Raw genomic sequence first — 25603 nt, 5'->3', positions numbered from 1 at the left:
AGCAGGCCTTCTTGTCTATATTTATTACAAATGTGATTAATAAAGTGGAATTAATATGGATCTAAAGATTTTTAATTTAGAAAATTGGTAAAATCCAAAATAAATATAAAGTGCGCGGTGAAGAGTTCATCCATGATTGCCTTCCACTTCCGTGTTTCCAAGTCAACGAGAACGAAGACTTGTGTCCACAAGGAACTAGAAAACGATAAAATTTGAACGAAGACCATTTCCATTGCATATCTCCCTAGGCTCAAAGTAACTCCAACCAAACTCCCATGGCGGAGCTGACCCTTGAGCTGCGTTCCACCGGCGACTTGCTTCGCCGCTCCTTCATCTCCTTCTTCGCCTGCTTCCCATCCCTCCTCCTCGCCTCCCTCCTCATCTTACTCTACCGCTCCGCCCTCCTCGCCGGAGCCCCAGGCCTCGCCGCCATCTCCGACCGCATCCGCACCATTAACATCACCTCCACCACGTCCGCTATATCTGAACGTCACAACCACGATCCCCCGTTCCTCGACCTTCCCGTCGCCGGAAAACTAGACGCCGCCGCCGCCGTTGACTACTTCTTCTTGTCCCCTCCCACTTCCTCCTATAACTCATCCTTCCCCTCCTCCTCCCTCAAACCCTTCAAAATTAGTGTTCCGGCTTCCCACTCCGCCCCCTTCTACTTCTCCTACATCAACCCCGACGCCGCCGAATCCGATGGCCAAGATCGAGCCTTCGATCCTAGAATCTTCGATGAACAAGTCTTGCAGATGCTTTACATCATGGTCCATGTCTCCTCCTTCTACATCCTTGCTACTATAGGGTTCGTCCTCGTCTTCTCCTCCGCCTTCGGCATAGTCTTCTTCGCCGTCGCCGCTTCCCACCTCCGGAAGCCGGTCTCCACCATCAACGCCTTCTTCTCTGGCGCGCTCCTCGGGATTCGTCGTCTCAAGGCACTCGTTTACTTGCGGTGGGTTTCAACGGACACCTTAAGCCAATCCCTCTCCCTCCTCTTCTCCCCAGACTTCCACAATCAGGTTGATCTCTTCAAATTCTCCCTCAAAATCAAGTTACTGACCTCCTTGATATCACTGGCGAGCTCGAAGCTATTCCCCGAGGTAATTCCGGGGTTCATATATGTGTCTGCAGTGCTCGATGCAGCGGGGGAGGTAATTTTTGCAATTTTGCGGTGGGTGGTGGTCATGGGCCGCAATGGGAGGCAGCCAGGAAGGAGCGTAGTGAAGGAAGGGTGGTATTTGGTATCGCTGATGCCTGTACAAGTCGTCGTTGTCAAGGCATTGGAGATGGTTATTTGCAAGAGGTGGGGGAGGCGGGTTGCGCTGAAGGTCGGAGGGAGAGTGTTTGGTGGGCTGATTCGTTCTCTGGCAGAGGTTTACTTCATGGTGCTTTGGTTGGTTTTCTATTTCGTGGCGAGGAGTAAAGATGTGAGATTGCAAGGGAGGAGGTTTGGGCTGGAGGATTTAGAGGAGTGTATCAATGGAATCAGATGACAGCAGTGGTATTGGCTTGGAGGATCTCTCTGTATTCAATCAGTTGTAGAGGTACTATTTGATGTTTCTCTTGTTACACTATTTCTTCAAAGTAAAGTACACCTTTTTTTTCTTGTTGTCTTCATTAATGTTGTGGTTAGGATGATCAACTTGCACGTGCAATTCTTGAGAAGAAGGACTCTATGTATAGATACCAAGCTTTACTGTATCAAAAATAGTGCTTATTTTCGATAGTAGGCATTGCCAATGGCATTGAAACCTTGATGGTACAACTAATTTTACTGTAATTTTATCATTCTGGATCTCTGTGAACTTTGTTTGGAATGTCTTATACTTAAAGGATTGGAAGGTCACAATGGGAGAATTATTTCTTTCTTTTTCTCTATGGGTCTAAAAAATGCTCTCTCATGTTTGTTTCGGTAATAATAGTCCATGATGAACACTTTTTCACTGTGAAATGTTGAATGCTGCTGCATATTCTGCATGGCCCACCCCTTAAAGTATGTTGACATGAAGGGAACTGGTCCTGGACAGGGTGAGTGTTCTATTTGAGTGTCGGCATGCTTTTTGCATAGTTAATGTGCAAGTGGTTAATAGATTAATAAATTAATAATTTGTTATGTTTGGGATCTGTCTGAAAAGCCATGTTAATTTGGCAAACTTGAATAAGTGATATAATTGTGATATACTAAAATTTCTGATTTATCTATGTTAGACTTTTGTACTGGCAACTTGTGTATAAAATATTTTGTACGAGCATGATTGTAGAAGGTAAGAATATAATTTAACACATTTGACAAGAGTTGGAATAAGTGAAAGATATCTCTTGGATTATTGGAGGGTGTTCAGACGACTACAATGTTTCACGCAATATGAAGATTGTCTTTGAAATGCTCAAACGGCGTTATGATAGTTGGAGTAGTATGAAAAGAATACTTATGAGCATTGAAACGACCAATTTGCATTCAATTGTTTGTATGAACCCTTTGGCATTCAAACGCTTTTGTCAGAGAGCATGAAATTACAAGATGTTCGAATACTCGAGCCGGACTTGAATAGGTTCAGTCTTAAATTAGTTTTTCAATCTATTTCTTTACACATAAATCAAATAATGCTAAGTTGAGGGATAATTCTGATTTAAGAGATTTTGAACTCCAAAAAAGTTATGATTAAGCATTATTGGTGATAAAAAAATGTTAGAGAGAGGAGATTTATTGAAGATTTCTAATCTCGAGAGCCACTAAGATTGGTAGATCAATCACTTGAAGCAATTCATCGCGAATTCAAGTGAGCAAAATAATTTTAGATATAGCTGTGAGATTCAGTGAGAAGTTTGTAAGTGCTTCTTGTATTTGCACATTATTAGTGATTGATTTGAAGTATTTCATATAAAATCGTTTGTGTTTGCTTTAATCTATATTTCTAATTATTTGTTTATATTTGTGTTTCTGCTTATCTCCTAGATAAGAGTTAGCCTAAAATTTTCAATTGGTATTCGAACATACCTTAGATTAACGTTTTTCCAATCTATTCTGAGCATATTGAGTGCTATAATTTTTATAATCTTCATTGTACTAACTTAGTCGAATTTCTTATTCATAACTTCAAGATTTAACTCAGTATGTTTAAATTCTTACTCCAGTTCTGTCCATCGAGACCTCACCAAGAAATACTTAACACATGACCATTACAGGATTACGTTGTTTTCAGATCCAATAGCGAAGTTAGAAGAAGTCAAAAACGTGATTCGGATGCTGGGAGCATGTTATTTGCTGATAATTAGCACACCCATGTATTAGTGAGCAAATGGATGGCAAAGGAGCGAGATAATCTTTTAGTCCTCCATTTGTGGGAGGTTTTTAAGATTGACATATAGACTGTATCACTTTGACGACCTTAAGATCAAGGTTACACAATTAGAGGTGATTTATCCAACAGCTGTTCAAATTTTTTGCAATTGTTGTTCTGTCGTTTTTGTGTCAATTGCGTAGTCAGTCTTATTTATCAGCATACAATAGTGATGGCACTGCTGTTAGTAACGCCATGAGAATGGTTTCAGCATTTTATGATTTCCGTAGTTAACAAGTATAGGTAATTGCCCTACTCAATGATAGTCATATGTGTAGTTTGTACGAAGCCTAAATGTCTATAGATATAAAGGAACTTAGGGAAGGATGCAGATGCATCTCAACGCCTTCTTCAGGAACAGTATGATGTTTTGTGAGATCTCTCCAAAAATTGAGGTAAAGGCTAATTGCAAAACTTGACAGTTGTGTAATGATACAAGTTAGTGATAGAAATTAAACTTTCAGTAACAGATGACAGAAAACCTGATATCAACATCTCCTACATTCTATTGTGAATCCTGGCAATTATAATTTGTTTCTGCTGCTGATCTGAACCAACACATTCTCAAGCTTATTTGTTATTGCTTTCCCCTACTTTAAAACTTCCGTAGTCTGCCCATTACTAGTTTAAATTCTCGTAATCCTATAAATAGGGTCTTCTTTTAGTTTTCATTTAAAGTTTTGTGCTATGAATCCTCACTTCTATTGGCAAGACTGTTGAAATTTGAAAGTCTATTGGTATCAGATTTACTTACCAGCAAAGCTTGTTGCTTAGATTTTCGGATTTCTGATTTGGCTTTATTTAGGGCGTGCTGCTATGATCTGTTCAACTTTGAAATGAAGAAAATGCAGTCAAGTTATATTGAGGAAGGGTGGTAAATTTCCTTTCCAATTAGCTATTTGTGTATCAACTGTGATTTCTTTAGTCCTACTGATCAGTGTGCCCATTTTATTTGCTCCTCTTCGGATGAGAATAACTAAGATGTATGATCTTCTACATCGTGTTATTTAATTTGATTAGTTTTTCTAGTTGGATCCAAGCTCAATTGATCATGCTAAATATTCGAGTGGCTTGTAAATAGCTATTTCTTCTAAGTAATACAGTGACAAGCTCAATAGCTGAAACTGTTGCATTTGAATCTTACCTGAGTTTTAGGGTCTTGGCTAAGTTTGTTGAGTAGTCTAGGGCTTGTTGAACAATAGCTGAAACATACTTTTTGATAGAATAACTACGTTGTTACTTGTTTCACCATGAGAGATCCATGACTCGATTAAAGAAACTTGCCTATGTAAATATTTATTGGATATAATTAACCAATGTATATCAAAATTGTCTAATTTGTGATGGACTTGATCAACTCCGATACGTTTTAAAATAAATAAAATAAAATAAAAAGAAAGACGAATTTTATTACTAAATTAAATAAGAATCTTCTCAATTCGAGCAATATATTTTTTAAAAGGTTTACAATTTGCATTTGTGAGTTAGCAAAAGATTCACTCTTATATAGTTCGCTGGTTCCAGAACCTGGCAAGTCCGTCCCATTATAAAGCTATACCAAGCTCAAAAAAAAAAAGGGGCAATAGATTTGAGAAAATTAAATTAAATTAATGCATTAGAAGATCCGACGAGATTCTGGTTCTGTCTCCATGTCAGTCATCGAAGGATTTGTTTGAATAATAAGAACGAAGGAAAGAATTTTCCAGTTCGTTTCAACCACCCATAGCGGACCCCACGCTTGACTTCCGTTCGACCGACGACGTGCTCCGCCGCTCCTTCGTCGCCTCCCTCTTCCTCCTGTCCTTCCGCTCCGCCATCTCCGGTTACAATCTTACCACCTCCACCACCAACAGTTCCTCTTCCTCGTCCTATTACATCGAAGGTGCCGCTGACCACTACTTCTTCCCCTACTCCGACTTCTCCTCCAGTCTGACCTCCTCTTATATCGTCTCCTTCCCCAAAGCCTTCGAGAGTAAATGTTCTCACCTCCCACCCCCCCCAGAATCCGATTGCCGAGAACCACCCGTCGACTCCTTCGCTCGTGGAGGTTTACTTCATGGTAGTCTGGTTGGTTTTCTACCTTCCGGTGAGGCGTAAGGATGCGGAATTGGAAGGGAAAAGGTTGGACTGGAGGATTTGGAGAAGTGTATTAGTGGACTCAGATAACTGCATCGGTGATGGCATGATGGTTTGGTCGGGTGGATCTTTGTAAATGCGATTAATCGTGGAGGTACTATTGATGTCTCTTTTGTTATACTTTTTGTTTCGTATTGTTGCATTTGGGGTATGAATCTTGCTTGTTCTCTTACTAGAAAAAAGAATTTGTTATAGAAATACATAATTTGATAATGAAATCAGTGCTTTAGGTGATAGGCCTTGCCATTGATGTTGGTTGACCTTGAACTGGTAATGCTAATCTTACTGCAATTTTGTCTCTGTTGAGCTTTGTGGACGCCTTTTCCATACTTGGAGAATTGGAGGGCTATGCCCTTTCCTTTTCCTTTATATGGCAGAAGTCTTGTTATTATTTCCTTCCACTGACCTTTTGATCGTGTGAAATTTTTGTCCAATTTTAGAATCTAGTAAACAGTGCTTGGGCAGAAGTGGAACGAAGGGAGTCAAAGGAATTTGGGAATGATCTAGTGCCTTGGTGTTGTATGGAAATATAAATCCAACATGAATATGCTGCAAAATTACTCTGTAAAGCGTATCAACTTGAAGAGAATCTATCTCGACAGCATATCTTCTACTAGGGTGAGGGGACTCTTTTCCGGAGGTGAAGTGGAACCATTCAATAGAATCGTCGTTTATTAGGAATTTGTGATTGCGTCCATGATAAGCCATATTAACTTGTGAAAAATAGACAATTGATATGGTCTGCCTTCCTCAATTATCTGTGTTACCTATTTGAAATAGAATGACTGAATCTGTGATTGTTTCTTGCAGTTATATTTTGTAGTCTTCATTTTACTAACTTGGTCTAGTTTTTTCTTTTAGTTATAGTCCTATAATTTGTCTCAGTTGGTGTACTCAAAACCTTGCTAAATTTAGATGCTTGCCATCCAGATTTTGTACATATCATGGTTTCAATTAATCATTCTGTTTATCGAGATATTATTTGACCATTTAAATTTTTAACTGTCATGTGGTTGCTTTACTTTTAGCGCCTACTGTAGTTGGCAAGTTCATAGAAGATCCTACTTTCTTCTTATTTATTTTTTCTTCTGCACTGTTGTAATACTTTCTGCTTTTTGCAAACTTTCTAAATGTACATGAAAGTCATTAAGAATGGCGGCAGGCTACAAACATGTTCAATAGTTTATCCAAACCCTGTACTAAATAAGAGGAACAGTGGAGCAACATGCTTGTGTAAGTAAAACACTTTCTATTCATGGTATTAGCCAAGCAAGCCTTTGTTTTCTTTTGCATCCTATACTCACGAAACTTCTGATTGAGAGGCTATACCTGGGTTCTGAGATCACTAGCTGCTTATTTCTGGGTTTTCTTTTCTCCCCAATTTTTTTCTGTATACTATCACAATTCCTTGCCGATATCTGTGCTATCTCAGCCACTACTTCTTATCATATTGCACAACACCTTGAGTATCATGATGCAGTTTTTGCATTCAACAATCATAAGAAGTAGGATTACATTTTCGTTTATAGAAAAATAATGTATCCAGGATTGTTTTGTATATTGTCTCCCAACTTTTTTAGATATATCTCTTATTATTCTCATACTTAGTGAGACACGCTGCCTCAGATTTTTATGTTGAGAAAAGCCGTAAAAGCCATGTTCTTGTCAATGTATAGTTGTTTCTGGATCTCTACTTTAGTGTTCTTTGAGAACTTTGTCTTAATCCCTATTTACTTAATTCATTTTTTTACTATTATTTTCTGAACTCCCATCATGAGGAGATAAAGAAGATATGTAGTTGGATATATACATACAGTATACACCTATCGATTTTTATTGTTGCATCAATATCTATGGAAAAACATGAGAATGCTAGAATATCTATAATACATTTTATCTAGATTATAACATGGTATTAACATATTCCTCTTTTGTAGATCTGCAATTCATCTTCGGATGCTTATTAGGTGAATTGTTGGAGAGATTTGAGCGTTAGGAGCATAACGAGAATTTCTGTTGCTGTGAACCGACGTTATGAAGAACACCAAGGAAGTTATTCTCATCACAGGGGATCCAGAGTTTAGTGTCTGCTTTGAACCCATACTCCTCCCTAGCTTGATCAAGCAATTCATGGAACAACGGATGCTCAAGGAAGGCGACTTTAATTACATACCTCGTGCGCTCCTCTCCCACGTACACTACCGTATGACCCTTGGGGACATCTTCTGGAATGGTTTCCTCTTCTTCCTCCTTACAGTTCAGAAGAATCCACTTCAGCTTATCACTGCTTATAGAGGTTGGCAACTCATAGCTGATCTTCTTCCACCTCCTCAGGAGGGTCAGGAGGAATCTCCTTTTGAACACCTTCATGTTTCTGGTGTGAGAAGTATAGTAATAGTATGAAACCTATGAGAATATTCATGCCTTTATATACTGTTGGATGCTTTATTGCGGAGATTTATAAAAAGACATGTAATTGATTAATTTAGATGTCAATTTATTAAGCCTACTGACCCATGTTGGTCCTGGAGCATTAATGGGAAATATTGCAATTATTAGTTGGACTGGGGAGATGCTCTACATCTTATAGGAAATATATATATTTCTTTTTTCAATCTATGCTGATATGCTGATACCTAATATGATAGCAATATATATTATACTTTTTTATTGACATCTAATTTGTTTTCCTGTGTTATCTAGATATGGATACAATAGCTCTCTCTCTCTCTCTCTCTCTCTCTCAAGTGGATTGCATCTCAAACTGAATCTAGCATAACTGCTCCTCGAAGTTCTCAAGGGCTTTATGCCACATCTTTGGCACTGGCAAGGATAAGGTTCCAAGAGGAAGAGAGGTGATGGGTCTCACTCACTCATTGGATAGGGTGCTGCATTCAATATGGATGGATTGTGGATAAAAACATTGCAATCCTACCTCTGACAGACCTTTAATCTATTCCACCCCTACTGAAGGCAGCTCCTTTCAAGCCAATCGTCGTAATTTTTGACCAAATTTAAGGTTTCCGTTTCTTTTGGCACTTCAAACACTTGCCTGGTCAGTCCATGTTTTGATTCCTCTTTGAATAGCCAATTCAGAATCCTAAAATTTCTCCCTTGATTGTTAAATATTTGAGTCTAAGAATGTACTACAGCTATGCATTGATGGTATGGTGCTAGGTGATGCATGACTTTATAAACAGGTTTTTTTGTAGATTCTAGTTGAAAGAAAAGATAATGTCTCTGAGATCTGAGCTCAAGGAGGTTTGGGACACTTTGGTAACATCTTTATCACAATATAATGGGAGTAGTTGAGTTGCAAAACATCAAGATTATTACTTGGTTATTAAGGAGTTTTATTACTGGAAGTAACGTTCTATTACGAGACTAACAATGATAAACTCCCATTGGTTTTTCCGTATTGGAAAAGGTGATGCTTTTAATAGGATAAGATGGTGATCATGGATCTTTATCCCTATTACGGAAACTCCTCTATTATTTGAGAGGGTTCAATAATTAAGAAAGTGACAGTCGAAGATCCGTGTGGTTTATGACATTGTTCATTTATGTTTTTGATATCATTATTATAGAAAAAACCATCGTCTGCCATGTCAGCTGATCTCGGTCAGGATCCACCGATTTTGGCCTAATCCGAATTCTTTATCTCTTTTATTTTTTTCCCTTTTTTTATTATTCTTACCATATAATCATTATTTCTTGTGCAGTCCGACGAACTCCGGTGACACAAATCAAACTCAGACAAACTTCGACGCATTTCTGTGTATAATTTTTAACTAATATCTTTATTTGTCTCTTAGTTTTTTTTTCATTTCTTTCACTTTCTCCTTTTTTTTCTTCTTTTTACTTCATCTTTTATGCTGCACCATAGTTTTTTTTTCTTTTATTTAATTTTTTTTGCTTATTTTCTTTCTAATCTTTTCTTCTTTTCTATTTTTATTGCATCACAATTTTTTTAATAGAAGTTTTTTTATATTTTAAAATAATATTTTAATTTCGATCTCGATTTTTTGAACCTCGAAAAAAAAAACCATTATGCCACTAGGATTTGTGATAAATGACAAACCTATATTTTATGAAAGGTTATATATAACCATTTGTAAAATTAGAAATTCTGAGTTGCATATATTTATGGCGGTCAATCTAGCTTGTTGTCCACGAACAATTTGTATTTGGCTCGAAATTTTGTTTGAAAATGAATCACTTATTTAATAAATGATTCAGCATGAACTAAAATTTGAGCTTGAAATATAAACGAGTAGAGGCTTAGCTCTCCTGTATTCAACTCGATATAGTTTTCTAGCCATTTGATTTGAGATTACTAGGTATTGTAATGGTAGAAAATTGATAACTAGTTAATAGATATTCTACTCGTTAGATTGATATTAATGGTTAGATCTTTAGTTCCTTAAATTTATTAGTTTAACTCTGGCTAGTTGAGCGAAATCTCTAAACGAGCTTGACTTAACTTGGCAAACCAAATGAGCCAAACACAAGCGGGCTCTAAAAAAAATTTTAAATAAAAAAACAATTTAGAAGATTAAATTAAACTGAAAATTACATAGGGCAAACTTGGGCCTGAAGAACAAAAAAAAAAGATATTCCAAGACGAGTTGGATTTGGCCTACCAAAATTGGTTGGGCTTCGAGTTTGAGTCCGACTTGACTCGGTGTGAACAAAGAATGTTAAGTTCTTAGTGATAATCAACCGTGAAGGGTCTAAATATAATTATCTCATATACTTACTATCAATTATTAACAAGCGTATGAAATAATGAAGCTCTCACTTCATCTTCATTTTCTAAACTGATTTCCTCCAAGAAACTGGTGGAAAATTTTTTTCCAAGTACATATGATCATGTGTGTTCTAATTAACATCAATTCCAAAGTGAAGCTCTAAGATTGAGTCAAGGAAAGGAATATGGAATGAGCCCTATAGTCTTTCTTAATAGTTTGATGATGTCAATGAGACAAATGCATCAGATAGAGGGAGGTTATCATAGAGCTTATAGTCCTAATAAATCTAATCATGAAATAAAAGTAGATTATTGCACTAGTGTTATTCACAGGTAAAGATGATTGCTTATGGGCAAGTGGTGTTTGGGATAAAATTAGGTTTTTGTTTCATCGGCTGTCAGAGAGCACTCTTTAGATGTTTGACAACTCAAAATAAATCTTTTGGCTCATTACGTATTTTGAGAATCTAAGTACTCACTCAAGTACAAGCAATCCTATAGATAAATTTCTTTTTTTTTTCTTCAAAAATAATGAGACTATATATATATATATGTTGGTTAAAGCATGTCATGATAGATCTAAACTAGACATTTATAATGCTTTAGAGGAATTGAATCCATAATTTCTACTACGAGCTAATATGACCCGACCAATGTGGTCAATTGTGGAGACTCAAATAAAGTTAGGTATAGATAAGTATTGTAAATATGCATTAAATAGATGGGAATATAAGTGAGTTGATTAGATAATGTATAAAAGAGGCACTCAAAAGGCATGTTGGGTTATTTTTTTCATCCTAACAGATATTTATTACCGATTATAAACCCTTATTAAAATAACTAAACAAAAAGAATAATTACACAGCCTTTCTGAATTATCACAGTTTTTATGCCCACTGATCTTTTTTAATTATCCACATAGAATCTCTAAACTAAAAAAGACATCTACATAAACCTTTTCAACTAAAAAAAGAACTATATGGACTCTCTAAATTTAAAAGAAAATTAAGTTAAAAGAACTATGCGTTAAAAAAAAGGTTTAAATAAGATGTACATATAATAAACGATGATAGTTTAATAGGACTAACTGTAATGAATCCTTCAAAAAGAGTTTGAAATATCCTGCTATGTGGATATAATATTGTTTGGTGCCACTAAGTAGAGTGACATTTTTATATCATTCACAAAGAGCTGTTAATATGGCCAACTAGGTTGCCCTAGGCATCGTCCAAAAAAATACAAGAGAGATGAGGGTGGAGTTCTAGACTTCTAGTGCAGTCAGGCTACCCGATTACATTCTCTACAAAAACAGACAAAAACTATAAGAAAAAAGGGAGGCTAACATAAGGGATCATTCACATTTTATTGAAGGTCCTAGGAAGGAGGCATAAAAGTAGTATGTGGGTCTCGAAGGTACATTCAGAGTTCAATATTAAAGTGTTAAGAGTTGGGTAGGTAGATGCTACAAACAGTTTTATTATTCTTCATTTCTATCTACTTTTCTTTAAAAAAGAGGGAGAGAGAGAGAGAGAGAGAGAGAGAGATAGAGGGGTTCTCCACTAGCTTCTTCTAGAACGATATTTATGCTTCTGGATTAATAAAACTTAATTTTGCTAAGATTTAATCTCGAAGTTTGTGCTCTAAACATATGTCAGATAACAACCAAACTCCAGACACAATTATTTACTTAGGCTTAGCTATCAAAATATTCTCAAAAGTTAGAATATAAAAACTGCATCCAGTTCTCCACTTGATATATATATATATATATATACATCTCCTAGATTGTTAATTATATCTTAAACATTCTTTTTATTTATTTTTTCTATCCATCAGTTATCACCTATTTTAATTTTTTTTTTCCCATTTATAATTTAAGAAAAGGCGAAATATTTTCAATAATTCAGATATTCTATATATTGAAGAAAAAAAAAAGATTAGAAAAGATAAAAGAATTATAATAATTTAGGAATCTAAGTGTAATTATCCTCCAACTCACACTCCACAATTCCACAAACATTATTGTCAGTTCCTTTTGATAATTCCTGTAATGACCCTCAGGAAGCAATATTGTCTTTGAAGTACTTAATTTGGGTCACTATCTATGGGGAAAAACAATATCGACTTAGACTCTGTTGAGAGTTGCGTGTGGGCCTACAAGCATGTGTGCATGTTCTCGGTTGGATGTTTACTGGAACTCCACCACTTCCATGAGAAACACCATTAAATCTCCGTTGACTAAATACAACCAGACAAGCTCTTGACTCTTAACACACACACACACACACTCTCTCTCTCTCTCTATATATAAATATAAATATATAAATAAATGTTGCGGAAGGAGAGGAGGATTCCGTGAGATTTTGATAACAGATAGAGTAGCTACTATTCCTCAATAAAATTAAATACATAGTTTATTGGACGCCCATACTTTGGGTCCTTTAATATTTGATATTGTAGTAATAGAGTCTTAGGATTTAATATAAGATATGAGTTAGATCCATTAAACCTTGGAAATATTGACCCAAATCTAAACCCCTCATAACTGATCTTTTCATCTACTGGGCAGGCATTTGACTCCTGCAAGAGTTCACTGTCTCTTTTCACATCCCATTTAAAAGGACAAAAAAAAAAAATAGAACATTTGGTTCGAAAAAGTCTCACGTCAATTTTCTTCTTCTTTTTTCTAAGTTTGAGGGAAGCTACAATTCTTTGCTAATGTTGTATAGATGGACTGTACCTTTCCTATATTTTTATAATATTATTTTTTATATCTAGTGCAATGATTATATATTGAATAGGTTAAATTATAGAGAAATATTTAAATGATAAGAAATATGATGAGAAATATTATAGAGAGATTCTATAACCTTTTCAACCGGTCGGTCTGATTATTAGAAGATCTTTCGATATTCTCTTCGTAACTAATAGTGAGATAGTCTTAATGATATTATTGATCTCCTAAATTTTTATAGTAAGAGTGGCTATTTGATAAGCTTGAGATGGATCTCTCGGCATCATTCTAGAATCTAACTCGGTGGTGCTTTGTTTCGCTCAGCAGACCCGGGATATTTAGTAGCTGATACTCTTTACCATCTCTAATTTTTTTTAAGGAGGCGGTGATTAACCACACTTACCTCGAAGGCAAATTTAAATTGTTATCATAGGTAGTGGTAAATTTAAAGAATATATCAAAAGAAAGCGATGAGAATGCTGCAACGAACGACAGGTAGGTCATCTTACTCGGATTCCAACCTCATATAGATCCGAAAGTGATAAGTGCCAGATGGAGGTAGAATAAAGAGAGGAGAATATATAATAAGACCTATCAGAGGAATCCAAGCAAGAGGGCACCGTACTACTGAAGACCGTCAAACCCAGAACAACAGCCTTTCTTTGCTTATCTCTCTCTCTCTCTTCCTTGGAAGCCAAGCAAACAAATTATAGGCAACCCCTCACCCCATGTGGTACGGCAAAACTAAGCAACGAATAAACCCCAGGATATGCTTAAATGCTATATCCTACCCTTGGTGATAACCGGACCCATGAGAGATAGATACTCCCAGATCAAATCAAATCAAATCAAATCAAACCAAAAAGGCCACGAAAAGAATGCCGAAACTTAAAAGCCATGCCAAAATTATTCCATATCATACATCTAGTTTTCCTCCTCCTTTGTACAGACAACAGACAACTGGACATCTAAAAGAAGGCAGCACAAAGCTCCCATTCACTCTCATACATTGCATCAGAGATTAACACAAAATTAAAGCTCCTCTCTCTCTCTCTCTCTCTCTCTCTCTCTGATCGCCCCTCCAGGGGAGCTCTCGTCTTCCAGAACCTTCGCATATTCACAAGTGGTGCCGGATAAAACCCAAAACTAGTATATGTACTGTTTTATACGCCATATATGCGCACTTTATACGATCTCTTATCCTCCTCTGGCCTTTTTTTTTCTCAGGTCAGCTCCTCCGCTGGCCTCACTTTCCCTCCGCTCCTCATCCACGGATGGGCTGTTTAAAAGTAATTACAAAAAAAATAAGATCCCTAATTAGAAGCCGAATCATAAATCTACGAGATTAAAACCCTAATTGGAGAAGGAGAACAAGTTAATCTCTGTTATTTACCTAGGACTTGCTCTGCCGAGAACCTTCTGGAGACGTCCTTGCACATCATCCTCCGCATCAGATCCTTCGCCGCAGGCGAGATTCCTGAGAAGATCCTCGTCGGAAACCTAAGGTTCCCGCGCAAGACGGCCGTAAAGATATCCCCTGCTGTTTCCCCGTAGAACGGGGGAGCCCCTCCGGCGAGCATCACGTACATCACCACCCCGGCGCTCCACACGTCCACCTTCTCCCCGTACTCGTCCCCCCTAACCACCTCGGGCGCAACGTAGTACGGGGTGCCGACCAGCCCTACCATGCGCCGCCCGGCGCCGAAGAACGCCGCCGAGCCGAAATCGGTGAGCCGGACGCCGCCGGTGCCGTCGAACATGACGTTGTCCGGCTTCACGTCGCGGTGGGCGACCCCGCGCCGGTGGCACGCGGCTAGGGCTTGCATCAGAGGGGCCATCACTGCCGCCGCCTCCGGCTCCGAGGCCGGCGAGCCGTGGCGGATCCGGATCCACTCGAAGAGATCTAGGCCGGAGCAGAGCTCCATGACCAGATGGATCCAGTCGGCGTCCTCGTAGGCGTCGTGGATCTGGATCACGTTAGGGTTTCCGGCGGCCGCAAGTTGCGTCACCTTGGCCTCCAAGGCCGCTCCATCGCGGTCGACGGCGTCCGCGAGACGCGATTTATCGACAGATTTCAGAGCGAACGCCTCACCGGTGGACCGGGAGGTGCACCGGTAGACCACTCCGAACCGGCCGCGCCCAATCTCCGGTCCGATCTCGTAATCTCGCTTCAATTCTTCGCTCATTTGCTAGGCCTTGCTCTCTCTGAGACTCTGGACTCTAGAGTCTTCTCCACCTCTCTCTTTATAGCAAAGGAATTCGGAGTTCCATCCAAGGGATATTCCTTTACACCTGGACGGCCAGATGCAGTCGATATTTCCATCCAACGGCTGACCTTCGAGGTTAGTCCGAAGCTTTCTTCTACTTTATTCTTTATCTTTTTCGCACTTGCGGATCTTGGACGTTGGTTTGACAGGATCCGATATGGTAGTAACGGCCTTTCGGGCAAAGTTTCGGCCGTTACGATAGCATAGTGGGGGGACTAGGGACCATTCCGGACGGGGTGTAGTACGAAAGAAAAGTAACGAATAGATCACGGACACGTCGACATCTCGCTTTTTAATAGCCACTAGAATGGCACCGCGTGTAGGAGACAAGGCCATGTGATAGGTATGGGCTTTGGTTGCTGGTAGCGCTTTTTTTGACGAGGTAGAAATAACGGAAAGAAACGAGATTTTGTATAAGTTATCGTCAGTAGCTGATAAGTTATTATCGCCCCGGGAGCTCCAACATTTGCCCCTGGTAAAGGCCAAAACTAGAAACTGCCATTATAATAGATTATTGTATTTAAAGCATGTTATGTAGAAGTTTTTATAATTTTAACCTACGACTTGGTTAATTAACACGACACTCATAAATGATTTCAAATGCAAACAACGCTTTCTGTCAGGCTTAACATGGGGGGCTTCTAGAAATATTACTATAAACTTATTAACTACTTTTCTTAACTTATTATTTTCAGTAAATTAGATTATTTAAGCCCTTTAGTGTTGTCATGTGGGACTAGTTAGAAAATTATATAAAAATTTTGTGGTTCTAATATAAATATAATTCTTCGTTGCCTTTAAATACGATAGTGGCATAAATCATGGGTATCGGTCGGGTGGTGCCAACGGTTTATTCTAAGTTTAGATTATATGTCTCTCTCTCTCTCTCTCTCTCTCTCTCTCTTATTTTTCTAATTATTTAAAAAAAAATTCTCTGAGAGGAATAAGTCATTGGCAAGATCTATCTCTTTCACCACTTCCTTAAGTTTTGTTGGGAAAGTAGACAACGTTGTTCATATCATTTGTATGCTAATATGAAATTAGATACGTAGCAGTGTAAGCGAGGTTGCGTATGTGAAATATTAGTGGACCAACTAACTAGAGTGTTGATAGTCGTGGCATATATGACATCATGTCAATGGTGTACATTTGAAGTAATTGGATCACTTTGGAAGTCTAATACCTTGGGAGAATTCTTCTAATTTGTGGGCACTCAAATGTTGGAGTTAATGGATTTTAAACGTAGCCTTGGGACTTTCTCAAGTTGACTGTGGGTCTGTTTGATGTCATGTATCCCGGTGACATTTGCACATGCGTTATCGCTTCCGCACTGCCCCTTTACCACGCCACTTTGTCGAGAAAAATTAGCCATCCTTAATCAAATCATATCAAATCAAATGTATATCGAAGAAAATTAGAAAAGAATAATTCTTGGACTCTTGTAATATTCTATTGGAAATATCATATATTTTGAGAATGAATATTATATAAATTTTGAGCTAGAGGTTCATATATTATTCCTAATAGATTAACGATAGTGAAATTAAAAGAGCTCAAAATATTTTAATATTATATATTTATCTATTTAAATTTATGAAGAAAAGTGAATAAAAATTGACTTTAAAATGAGTATCATGATAATAAAAAATAAAAAAAATTAAATTTAATATCATATTGATTATTTAATAAATATCAATTAATAAGGTATGTAAGTGTCACATTTTTCGTGAGTTTCATAGTTCGGTTCGTGCGCGTGAGTAAAGTCCAAAAGTATTTTTCCCATAGTGGTGCGTCCATTCAAATACATTTCATTCTAATCCAATTGAATTTTTTGCATCTCTTCATCATGGTTGTTTAATTTTTTTTAAATAGAGATACAATCTGCATTAATTAATTACTGATCCATTCATGCGTTTTCTGAGTCTTCTATTTTTACATTTGAAAGAGTATTATATTGTTTTGGTTCGATACGGTATTCGAATAACAGCTTCCTTTTGTATGCAATATAATTATTATATTCTGGGAGATTAGTATTCACTATTCCAAAGGCAATTAATGGATGATAAAATAGTCTTAATGAAAAAGTATTTAATACTAAACTCAATTATATAAAATACTATATTCTATGATATGTAAGTTTATTTATTTATTTTTATTTATTTTAATCTAATTTTATGACTGTTAAAATCCAATTTTTCCGGCCAATATATTTTATGTAAAAAGTTGACTATTGCAACTCAATTGTTGAATTTTACTAGTCTTACATCTGAGATCATGAACCGTGAGTTCTCCCCCAAAGTATAACTTCTCAAGTTGACCCTTAGTTTATTTTCTATCCTTTCTATCCTTGTAACATTTCCATGTGTTGTCAATTCTACGCCTCCCTGGTATCACGCTACTCAACTATGATCAAATCAAACGTTAAGTACCCATAATATTCTCTATAAAAGGTCAACCATTATAGCTCAATTGTCAAATTTATAACAAAGATCATAACTCACGATCGAATTTAATCTCTCTAATAATAAGCTTATAATTTATATTTAGGAAAATTTCACCTCATAATGTTATTTATATACACACGGTTTGAATTTATCATAACCCATCTCTCGATAAAAGATTAGTCTAACTATCCAACCCATATTGTTCTAGCCATTGTTACGTGTTGGCAAGGTAGTTGATGTCCCACGTCTCCAGGTCCTCACACGGCCGAGGTGAGGAATGACAACAGGATTAGAGTAATAATATCTCCAAGAATTGGTGCTTTAATATTGTGAAAATAGCAACGTTTATTATGAACTGATCAAGATAATTGTGGTGGAATTTTCGCCTATCACTTTTTTATACCAACAAATACAATTTTGGGTTTGCCTTGCCGTACGACCGCAACCGAGAAACTTTCGGGCCGGTATTTCAAATTTGGCTATCATGCCTACCCCTCGTTTTGTTCAGAATAACAGAGTCACCCTTATCATGGAATATTCTAAAACAGATTAATATATTACGTTCAAACTTTGAGGAGAAGTTCCAACGTATCAGTCCATCAAAGAGGAATCACATTCAAGGCTTCCCCTGTCCGAGCGTCTTCTTGTGGTCTAGATTTAAGTGGTCAAGTTGACTATTAGAGTCAAATGAAAGAAATATAATATATATATATATATTGCAGAAAACAAGTAGATATTTCCTTCTTCTCCTTCGTGGAATTTTCTATAGGCATAATAGAGGAAGAAAAGAGAAGCTAATTACTATCGTGTGAGAAAGTACAAAAATATTGTCAAAGTTCATGGAAATCTGATTGCAAACTAAAGAGACGTGTTCGTCGTGATCTTGTATTTTTTTTTCTAATTTTTAAACATAGAATTGGGTCGTGGAATTTATTTTTTTACCTATTAGCTAGTGTTTGGGGTACAAACTTTTAATTTATTTATATTAATCTCTTTCAAATGTCCTGGTGTTATCTAATATTGACTCCAATGCTAAATAATTATTGTGGAGAAATTTATTGGTTAAAACGATTAATTTGGAACTATTATTATTTTTCATAATAATCTCTTAAATTTCTTTTAGTATATAATAATTTTCTGAACTAAGAAATGTTTCACTTGACCACTTTCTTTAGAAGGTTATATGTACCCAAAAAAAAAAATTTAAGAACTCATTGTTAAAAATAGAGATAGTTCATAAGGTAAAAATAAAATTATTCCAAAAAAACTGCTCCCCTTCCTTAAAAGAAATTCCAATTTAAAAATTAAAAACTAAAAGAAGTATCCCACCCTCTCTTTTATCTTCTTTATCTTCTTGCCAGGTTCAAATTGCACAATTCCATAAGAAAGTTGCCCAATCCATCCCTTTTCATTCTAACAGAAGGTTGTGAACGCATGTTAAAGATACTGCATATGAAACTATCTTGTTACTTAGAGACCGTATCATAGGAGATTCGATATATTTTGAATCAAAATGTAGTGTCTACAAATATATCAGACCAAACAACCCCCCCTCTCCTAAAAAGAAGAAAAAAAAAAAGGCTAAAACGACCCTTTTACTCACACTACTTGCAAACATGAAAACGGATAATTATGCAAGAACCCTCATCTTATTCCTCAACATTGGACCCCATTTATTCATTAATAATACTTTTTACATATCGATCATGATAACTTCATGATAATATATACCTTCACATAGGAAAGGGCCCACTATGCAAATAACTAAAATGTCACAGAAATAGGACTAGCGACAACGTGCTTGCCTGAAACCCATGAGATGATTCCCTCCGCAACTTGGTACGCCGGTTGCTGGCTAACAACGCTAAACTCCATATTAAAGCTTAGCTTTTGTCCAAGCCTTGAGAACTGGAGCTTGTTCGGTGATACTACCACTTTGACCCCGTTAGGCTGCACAATCTTCACTGAGTAAATCTCATTAGCCTCCCCTACATTTGTCACAGTTCGTCTCACATTCTTTTTCCAACTATTTCTAAACGAGAAAGCAATCGATGGATAATTCAGTTGTTCTGCGCTAATCTTTTGTACCAGCGAACACTGTACTCTTGTTCTAGTGATAACCATAACTTGGTTATCCGAGTAACCCAAGCCGCAAAGGTAAGGAATGTAGTCATCAGGCTGAAGGTCGTATACTAGACCTGGATTGTTAGCTCCGGCTGGGTTCACATGCCCGGCCCCCATGGCGGTGAAGCTCGCCGACGTGTAGTCCGCTTCGTCGGTTATGTCATTACCATTAAAATCTACCATGTATGCAGTCGTCATGATAGCCGACTTTATTGCCGCCGGCGACCAGGTAGGGTGGTTTTTCTTGAGCATCGCAGCGATGCCCGAGAGATGTGGCGTCGCCATCGACGTGCCGCTCTGGAAGTTGAATGTTGACGTCTTCACACCGGTTGGGTTCGGGCCGACCTCGTACGGCCATGCTGCTAATATGTTCACTCCCGGCCCAAGTATGTCCGGCTTAATTATGCCACCGTTGTAAGAACTCGGACCTCGGCCAGAGAAGAAAGCGACGGAAGGCACCGGACGGTGACCAAACGTTGTACCTTCAAATTTAGGGAAAAAAGTTTGGTACGTTGCAATGAAAGAAAATTAGGGTTAATTAGTTGCTCATATACTATAAAAGGTTTAACCCCTACGTGTTTCCTATTTGCCATTGTTCCAATAAATTGAGTAAGGATCACCGTGGGTTAGATATAGAGTGCATGGCCAAATCAATATTCTGGTATTTTTTGTTGGTGTTTTAGTTACCATTGTCTTTTGGACAACTCTCAACTGAGGTGTTTCCGTGCCGACCCTAGCAGGAAGCTCTGATAGGGTTTCGGCTTCTTCTCCTCTCTCTTGTTTGAGGGATTTTTTGCCACTGCTACTGGTGGCTTTGCCTCCTCTCCTCTCCACTAGCCTAATGGTTAAGTGGAGTGGGGAGATCTTTCCCCTCTTTTAGGAAGTTTATATTTTTCTTCTCTTAGCTCTATCTCTCTTTCCACTTTCTCTCTCTCCTTTTCACCTCTCTTCCTTTCTTGTCACTGTTCACCCTCTGCCCTCGTTCATTGAATTCGTGGCTTACCGCTGCTAAATCCGAGTTTTGCCGCCACTCCATTGATGATTTCAAGCTTCACCATTGCTACCTCGGGCCTTTCTCCTTCGAGCTCACCCTCCATCCCGGACAATGTTACATACTCTATTCTCTGTAAATATTTTAGAGTTGTGCTTTGTGTTATATTTGTCTACCCTTAGGCTTTTTATCCGATTTTTTATATGGTGTTGTTCATTATTATAACTAAGTATATGACTTGTGTTAAAAATTTCGTCACTCTATTTCTCCGCTCATACGATATATTAAGCCATCTTTATTGTAAGAATGAACTTATGCTCACGGATTTTCTCTAAAAAAATTTATCTTTAACCTAGCACCACGCGACATATACTCAAAAAAACACACGATAGGATTTTTTCTTTTTATCTCATTTCAGTGTGAGTGATTTGCAGATTGTTTGAGAACACAGGGTATGAATTGAAAATTTGTGCAAATTTCGGTTGCTTAGAGTTTCCTTAGAATTACTATGACGAGAAAGCATCAAATTTGACGATGTTGTGAACATAAACGTACCTTGAAATATAATCTGGCCAGTGGCCCATGGGGTGGACTGAAGATGGTACAATATCTTTTGGGCATCGAGGAAGCTAACGTGCACTGTGGGGATAACATGCGCATCAGCAAAGGTGGTAAACCCCCACGACTGGTCGTTCATCACGATCATGGCGGCACCACCTGCATCTCTTACAACTTCCCCCTTCTTGGAGTTGTCGATTTCCCCTACAACGCAGAGGACTATTTTCCCCCTCACATCAAACCCATTCAGAGAGTCCTCAAGGCATTTCATTGCGCGATCGTTTTGGTACCCTCCTGGGTAGACGAGCGGGAGTTCCCCGGGAATGTAGTTAGCTGGCTGGTAAGCAGACTCGCCGTAGAATTCCATACCGTTACCGAGTCTGATGGTCGCAGAAATCCTTCTGTCGTGTGTGCTCGCTCCGACTGTTAACCCCCATGGGAAGTCATTAACGACTGTGCTCCTTGTTGGGCCGTCGTTCATTGCGCAGATGGAGGGGAAGATACCTGTTGGAAATATTGGAAACTTTTTATTATTCTAATTGTTAATTCACTGACATGAATTTGCTGCCAATCCAACTTTTGATCTAGGTCAAATATTTGGTGAGGCAGCGATCAAGCCGTGCTCTCCTTTTCCATGGTTAATAGTATATATGCTATAATTATAGGAGAATTATCAAAAAGGGGATCATTCTTCTTGTCTTAATCTCTTTTCTTATCAATCTCCTAATATGTTCATATTTATTAGGTAATAGTTGTTCTTAATTTCGTTAATACTCTAGCACTCTTGCTAAAATCTTTAATAGGAGGTTCTGAGGAGGAAAGCCCTCGCATGGTGGACTCCATGCAGTACCTTTCTTGATGGCCGCAAAAGAGGCGATTGCCGTCTCGGCGAAGTACAGAGGCTCGGGTTTTCCCCCCAACGACATTGAGAGGACGTCGACGCCGTCGATGATCGCCTGGTCGATGCCGGCTAATATATCGGCATCGGAGCCTCGGTTGTCGTACAAGACTTTGTATGCCGCCACGTGTGCTCGCGGCGCTGTGCCGGAGGCGGTCCCGACCGCGTTACCGAGCACTTCCGCATTGTCGACGAAGGCACCCGCCGCGGTGCTGGCCGTGTGCGTTCCGTGGCCATGGTCGTCGAGGGGCGAGGGCTTTGTATTGTAATAGAACGCCGTCGCACCGATTAGCTTGTTGCCGGAGCACAACCGCGGATTGAAGTCACATCTGCCGCGCCATTTTGGCGGCCGGGGCGGCAGGCCGTCGTCGCGGAAGGAAGGGTGGGTGGGGATGATGCCGCTGTCGACGACGCCGATGATCATGCCTTCGCCTTGGTTGGTGTCGTACCACATACTGTTCCGTTGGTTCAGGCCCAAGAACTCCGGGGTGTACGTCGTCTGGCCGTAGGAGAAGCCGCTGCGGACAACGAGGAGGACGCCCTCGGTGGAGTTGAGTGCTTGTGCTTCTGCGCCGGTTAGCCAAGCCGCGAAGCCGCCTATCGCGTGGCGATAGGAGTAGATAAGGCGGGGTTTGCCGGAGTCGAGAGTGGCATTTGGCAGGAAGGTTCGGTGCCACTTCCTACGATCTTCGTCGCCGAGGAGGTCGGCTCGGTTCTCAGGATCGTCGACATGGACAATGTACACCTGGAGGTCGGTGGCAATATTGTTTCCAATTATGGGGAGAAGCTGGCTGTGAGTGGGGAGTAGGGCTTTTGAAGTAAGGAGTAGGAATACTAGGAGGGAAATGGTTAGGTTTAGGTTGATCTTCATGGTGAGTGTGTGAAAGAACACTACATCTCCTGCTGTAATTTATAGTGAGAGAGCTTCTATCATGCATCATTCAATATAATTGGCATTATATCAACAATGTCATTGGATACTTCTTGTCCGCAACCGATGAGCTGATTCTTTCCGCAACCGATGAGCTGAATTCTTTCCGCAACGTGGAAAACCTTTTGTTTGCCCGAAGCCCATGGAGAAATAATTGAAGTTATAAATATCTTAAATGCCAAAGCAATAGGATTAGATTCTGACAACATGCTTGTCGGAAGCCTAAGAGATGAGTTATCCACAACGTGGTATGCCCCCTTGTCTATAATGTTAAACTCCATATATATATATATATATATATATTAAATATTAGCTTCCCATCCAGATCCAATAATCATGTATTGTCGAAAAGATCGAGAAAATAGGGATGGATAATTGAGCTGTCATGCACTAATCTTTTGTACGTATTATCGAACGGATCACGAGGCAACGGATCGAAATCCACTAATCAGGAAATAGAGTACGTACATGGACTCTAAATTTGTTGGAGATATTAATTTTTATCTGACGAATACCTACTTATACAATCTAGGTTAAAAATCTTAATAAGACATACTATGGGAAGATTCCTAACTAAAAAGTCGTCGACTTAAGATCATAAAGTCATACACCATCTTTGGATTGTTAACTTGGAATAGGTCCACTCTTTTGGCCCGATCTCGAATGGTCACGATGCTAAAAGGTTCACTTGTGACCTAATAATTAAGTGTACATATTCCTCTTATTCATGCCACCATTGTGATAACTCGAACCTCGTTTTCAAAAGTAAGTGACAGAAGGCACTAGGTGGTGGTCACACTTGTACCTTGGAAATTTTATGGGATAGAATTAGTATGCTGCAGTGCAAGAAAAATAGGTTTAGATATTCATACAGTTTGATAGATGCATGTGAACTCTTATCATGTTTGATTTGAGTTCAGGAAACCTAATTCTTTTCTAATCAAATGCAAAAGGTGAAAGAAGAGAGAGAAAATAAAATAAAATTTCAATTTAAACTCTTCCAAAATTAAAAATAACTCGCATTCATTTCAAAATTTAATAAATTTTTAGTATTACTTTTATGATATATCCTTAATTTTTCTACAAGGAATAATAAATACATTTCCCTTTGTTCCATCACATCAAGATAACAATGACAAGAGCATCTCCGAGGCCAAGAGCCAGGTACACCGTGCTCTATATTTATTAAAAAATTAATATTATATATATATATTATTTATTTTAAATCACTTAATTATCTTAATGTTATTATTTTTAATAAAAAATATACATATTCAATAATTTTATAACTAATTTTAAATTACTACTTTTAAATTAAATAAATTAAGATTATATTAAATGAAATAAATATCAAAATAAGTATTATATAAAATAAATATCGAAATAAGCACTACACGTCGTTACTAAAAATATCAAAATTATATTATACAAAATAAATCGAAATTAATATTTAATAATAAAAATAAACTATTCAATAGTTTGGTAAGTCAAAATTATTTTAAAAATTAAATATTAAAATAACTAAAAAATAACTTAATATTAGACTCATCTTAAAGGTCTTGACTACGAGTGTAAACGAGTTGAGCTTGAGTGAGCTGACTTTGGCTCAGGCTCGGCCAGCTCAACTCAAGCCAAGCCCGAACTTGAGCGGAGATCGAGCCTGAAATGAGCCTATCATCAAGCCAAGTTCAATTGAACCGAATCAAGTGAGATCGAGCCCAAGCTGAGCTAAAGAAGAAGAAGAGGGGGATGAGGCAGGACATCGCGGGTCCATAGTTGCTTGCCACTGTTGTAGAAGGAGGAGGAAGGGCGGGGCACCGTGGGTCCATGGTGGCTTGGCATTGCCAAAGAAGAAGAAGGAGGACGGGTGGGGCACTAGGGGTCCGCTCTTGCCGTTGCCGAAGGAGGAGGGGAGGGGCATCGTGAGTCCGCACTGCTTGCCGCTACCGAAGGAGGAGGGCGGGCAAAGCACCGTGGGTCCACAACTGCTTGCTGCTATTGAAGGAGGAGGGAAGAAGAAGGAGGAGGAGGTGCATCGCGGCGAAGGACGAGGCGGCATAGGCGCACCTTGGCCAAGGACGAGGCCGGGATTTATATCGAGCCTATCGAGTCAAGTTTGAGCAAGTCGACTTTGACTCAGGCTCGACTCGATATTAATTTCAAGCCAATTTTAGTGGCTCAGGCTCAACTCAGCTCTGTTCTAGCCGAGCCCAAGCTTGAGCTGCTTGTCGAGCTTGACAGCCCTAGTCTTGACGAGATTTTTCCTACAATACTATTTTGGTTAAAACTCAATTATATTAAAAGTTACTGCGCAGACGTAATCAAAGCAGGAAAAATGACCTCCGAGATCCAATTCTACTTTCGAAAAAGGGAGATGAAAAGATTCTAGACGACACGTATCTTATTTTCCAATCAGATTGCATGAA

At 38.5% G+C, this 25603-nt stretch overlaps 4 protein-coding genes across 6 annotated transcripts; 1 reads left to right on the top strand and 3 right to left on the bottom strand.

Annotated features, from left to right (window-relative positions):
- The first annotated feature begins 144 nt into the window (after nucleotides 1–144).
- LOC140785043 (uncharacterized) lies at nucleotides 145–7964 on the top strand. Of its 3 annotated transcripts, XM_073132739.1 has the most exons (4): nucleotides 145–1547; nucleotides 4150–5574; nucleotides 5921–6120; nucleotides 7418–7964. In XM_073132739.1, the coding sequence occupies exon 1, from the start codon at nucleotides 276–278 to the stop codon at nucleotides 1494–1496; it is 1221 nt and encodes a 406-aa protein (XP_072988840.1). In that variant the 5' UTR covers nucleotides 145–275; the 3' UTR covers nucleotides 1497–1547; nucleotides 4150–5574; nucleotides 5921–6120; nucleotides 7418–7964. The 3 variants fall into 3 exon arrangements, with proteins under 3 accessions (XP_072988840.1, XP_072988839.1, XP_072988841.1); XM_073132738.1 differs by lacking the exons at nucleotides 4150–5574; nucleotides 5921–6120; nucleotides 7418–7964 and adding an exon at nucleotides 3190–3453; XM_073132740.1 differs by lacking the exons at nucleotides 4150–5574; nucleotides 5921–6120; nucleotides 7418–7964 and adding an exon at nucleotides 3139–3453.
- On the bottom strand, nucleotides 7473–7850 carry LOC140784014 (protein SMALL AUXIN UP-REGULATED RNA 12). Its single transcript, XM_073131192.1, has one exon. The coding sequence runs from the start codon at nucleotides 7848–7850 to the stop codon at nucleotides 7473–7475; it is 378 nt and encodes a 125-aa protein (XP_072987293.1).
- Nucleotides 7965–13852: 5888 nt separating the features above from the next.
- LOC140783282 (phosphoenolpyruvate carboxylase kinase 2-like) lies at nucleotides 13853–15230 on the bottom strand. The gene is made up of 2 exons (XM_073130108.1): nucleotides 14358–15230; nucleotides 13853–14243 (listed from the first exon to the last, which is right to left on the bottom strand). Exons 1-2 carry the CDS (start codon nucleotides 15148–15150, stop codon nucleotides 14188–14190), a joined length of 849 nt encoding a protein of 282 aa, XP_072986209.1. The 5' UTR covers nucleotides 15151–15230; the 3' UTR covers nucleotides 13853–14187.
- Nucleotides 15231–19324: 4094 nt separating this feature from the next.
- Nucleotides 19325–23126, bottom strand: LOC140783270 (subtilisin-like protease 4). Its single transcript, XM_073130089.1, has 3 exons — nucleotides 22199–23126; nucleotides 21346–21852; nucleotides 19325–20281 (listed from the first exon to the last, which is right to left on the bottom strand). The coding sequence occupies exons 1-3, from the start codon at nucleotides 23115–23117 to the stop codon at nucleotides 19440–19442; spliced, it is 2268 nt and encodes a 755-aa protein (XP_072986190.1). The 5' UTR covers nucleotides 23118–23126; the 3' UTR covers nucleotides 19325–19439.
- Nucleotides 23127–25603: the final 2477 nt, after the last annotated feature.

Source organism: Typha latifolia, chromosome 3, assembly GCF_019914945.1.
Source record: "Typha latifolia isolate L0001 chromosome 3, TyphaL0001v2, whole genome shotgun sequence".
Lineage (NCBI taxonomy): Eukaryota > Viridiplantae > Streptophyta > Magnoliopsida > Poales > Typhaceae > Typha > Typha latifolia.
The sequence above is the reverse complement of the archived record's forward strand: the minus strand, read 5'-3'. Positions and strand labels throughout refer to the sequence as shown.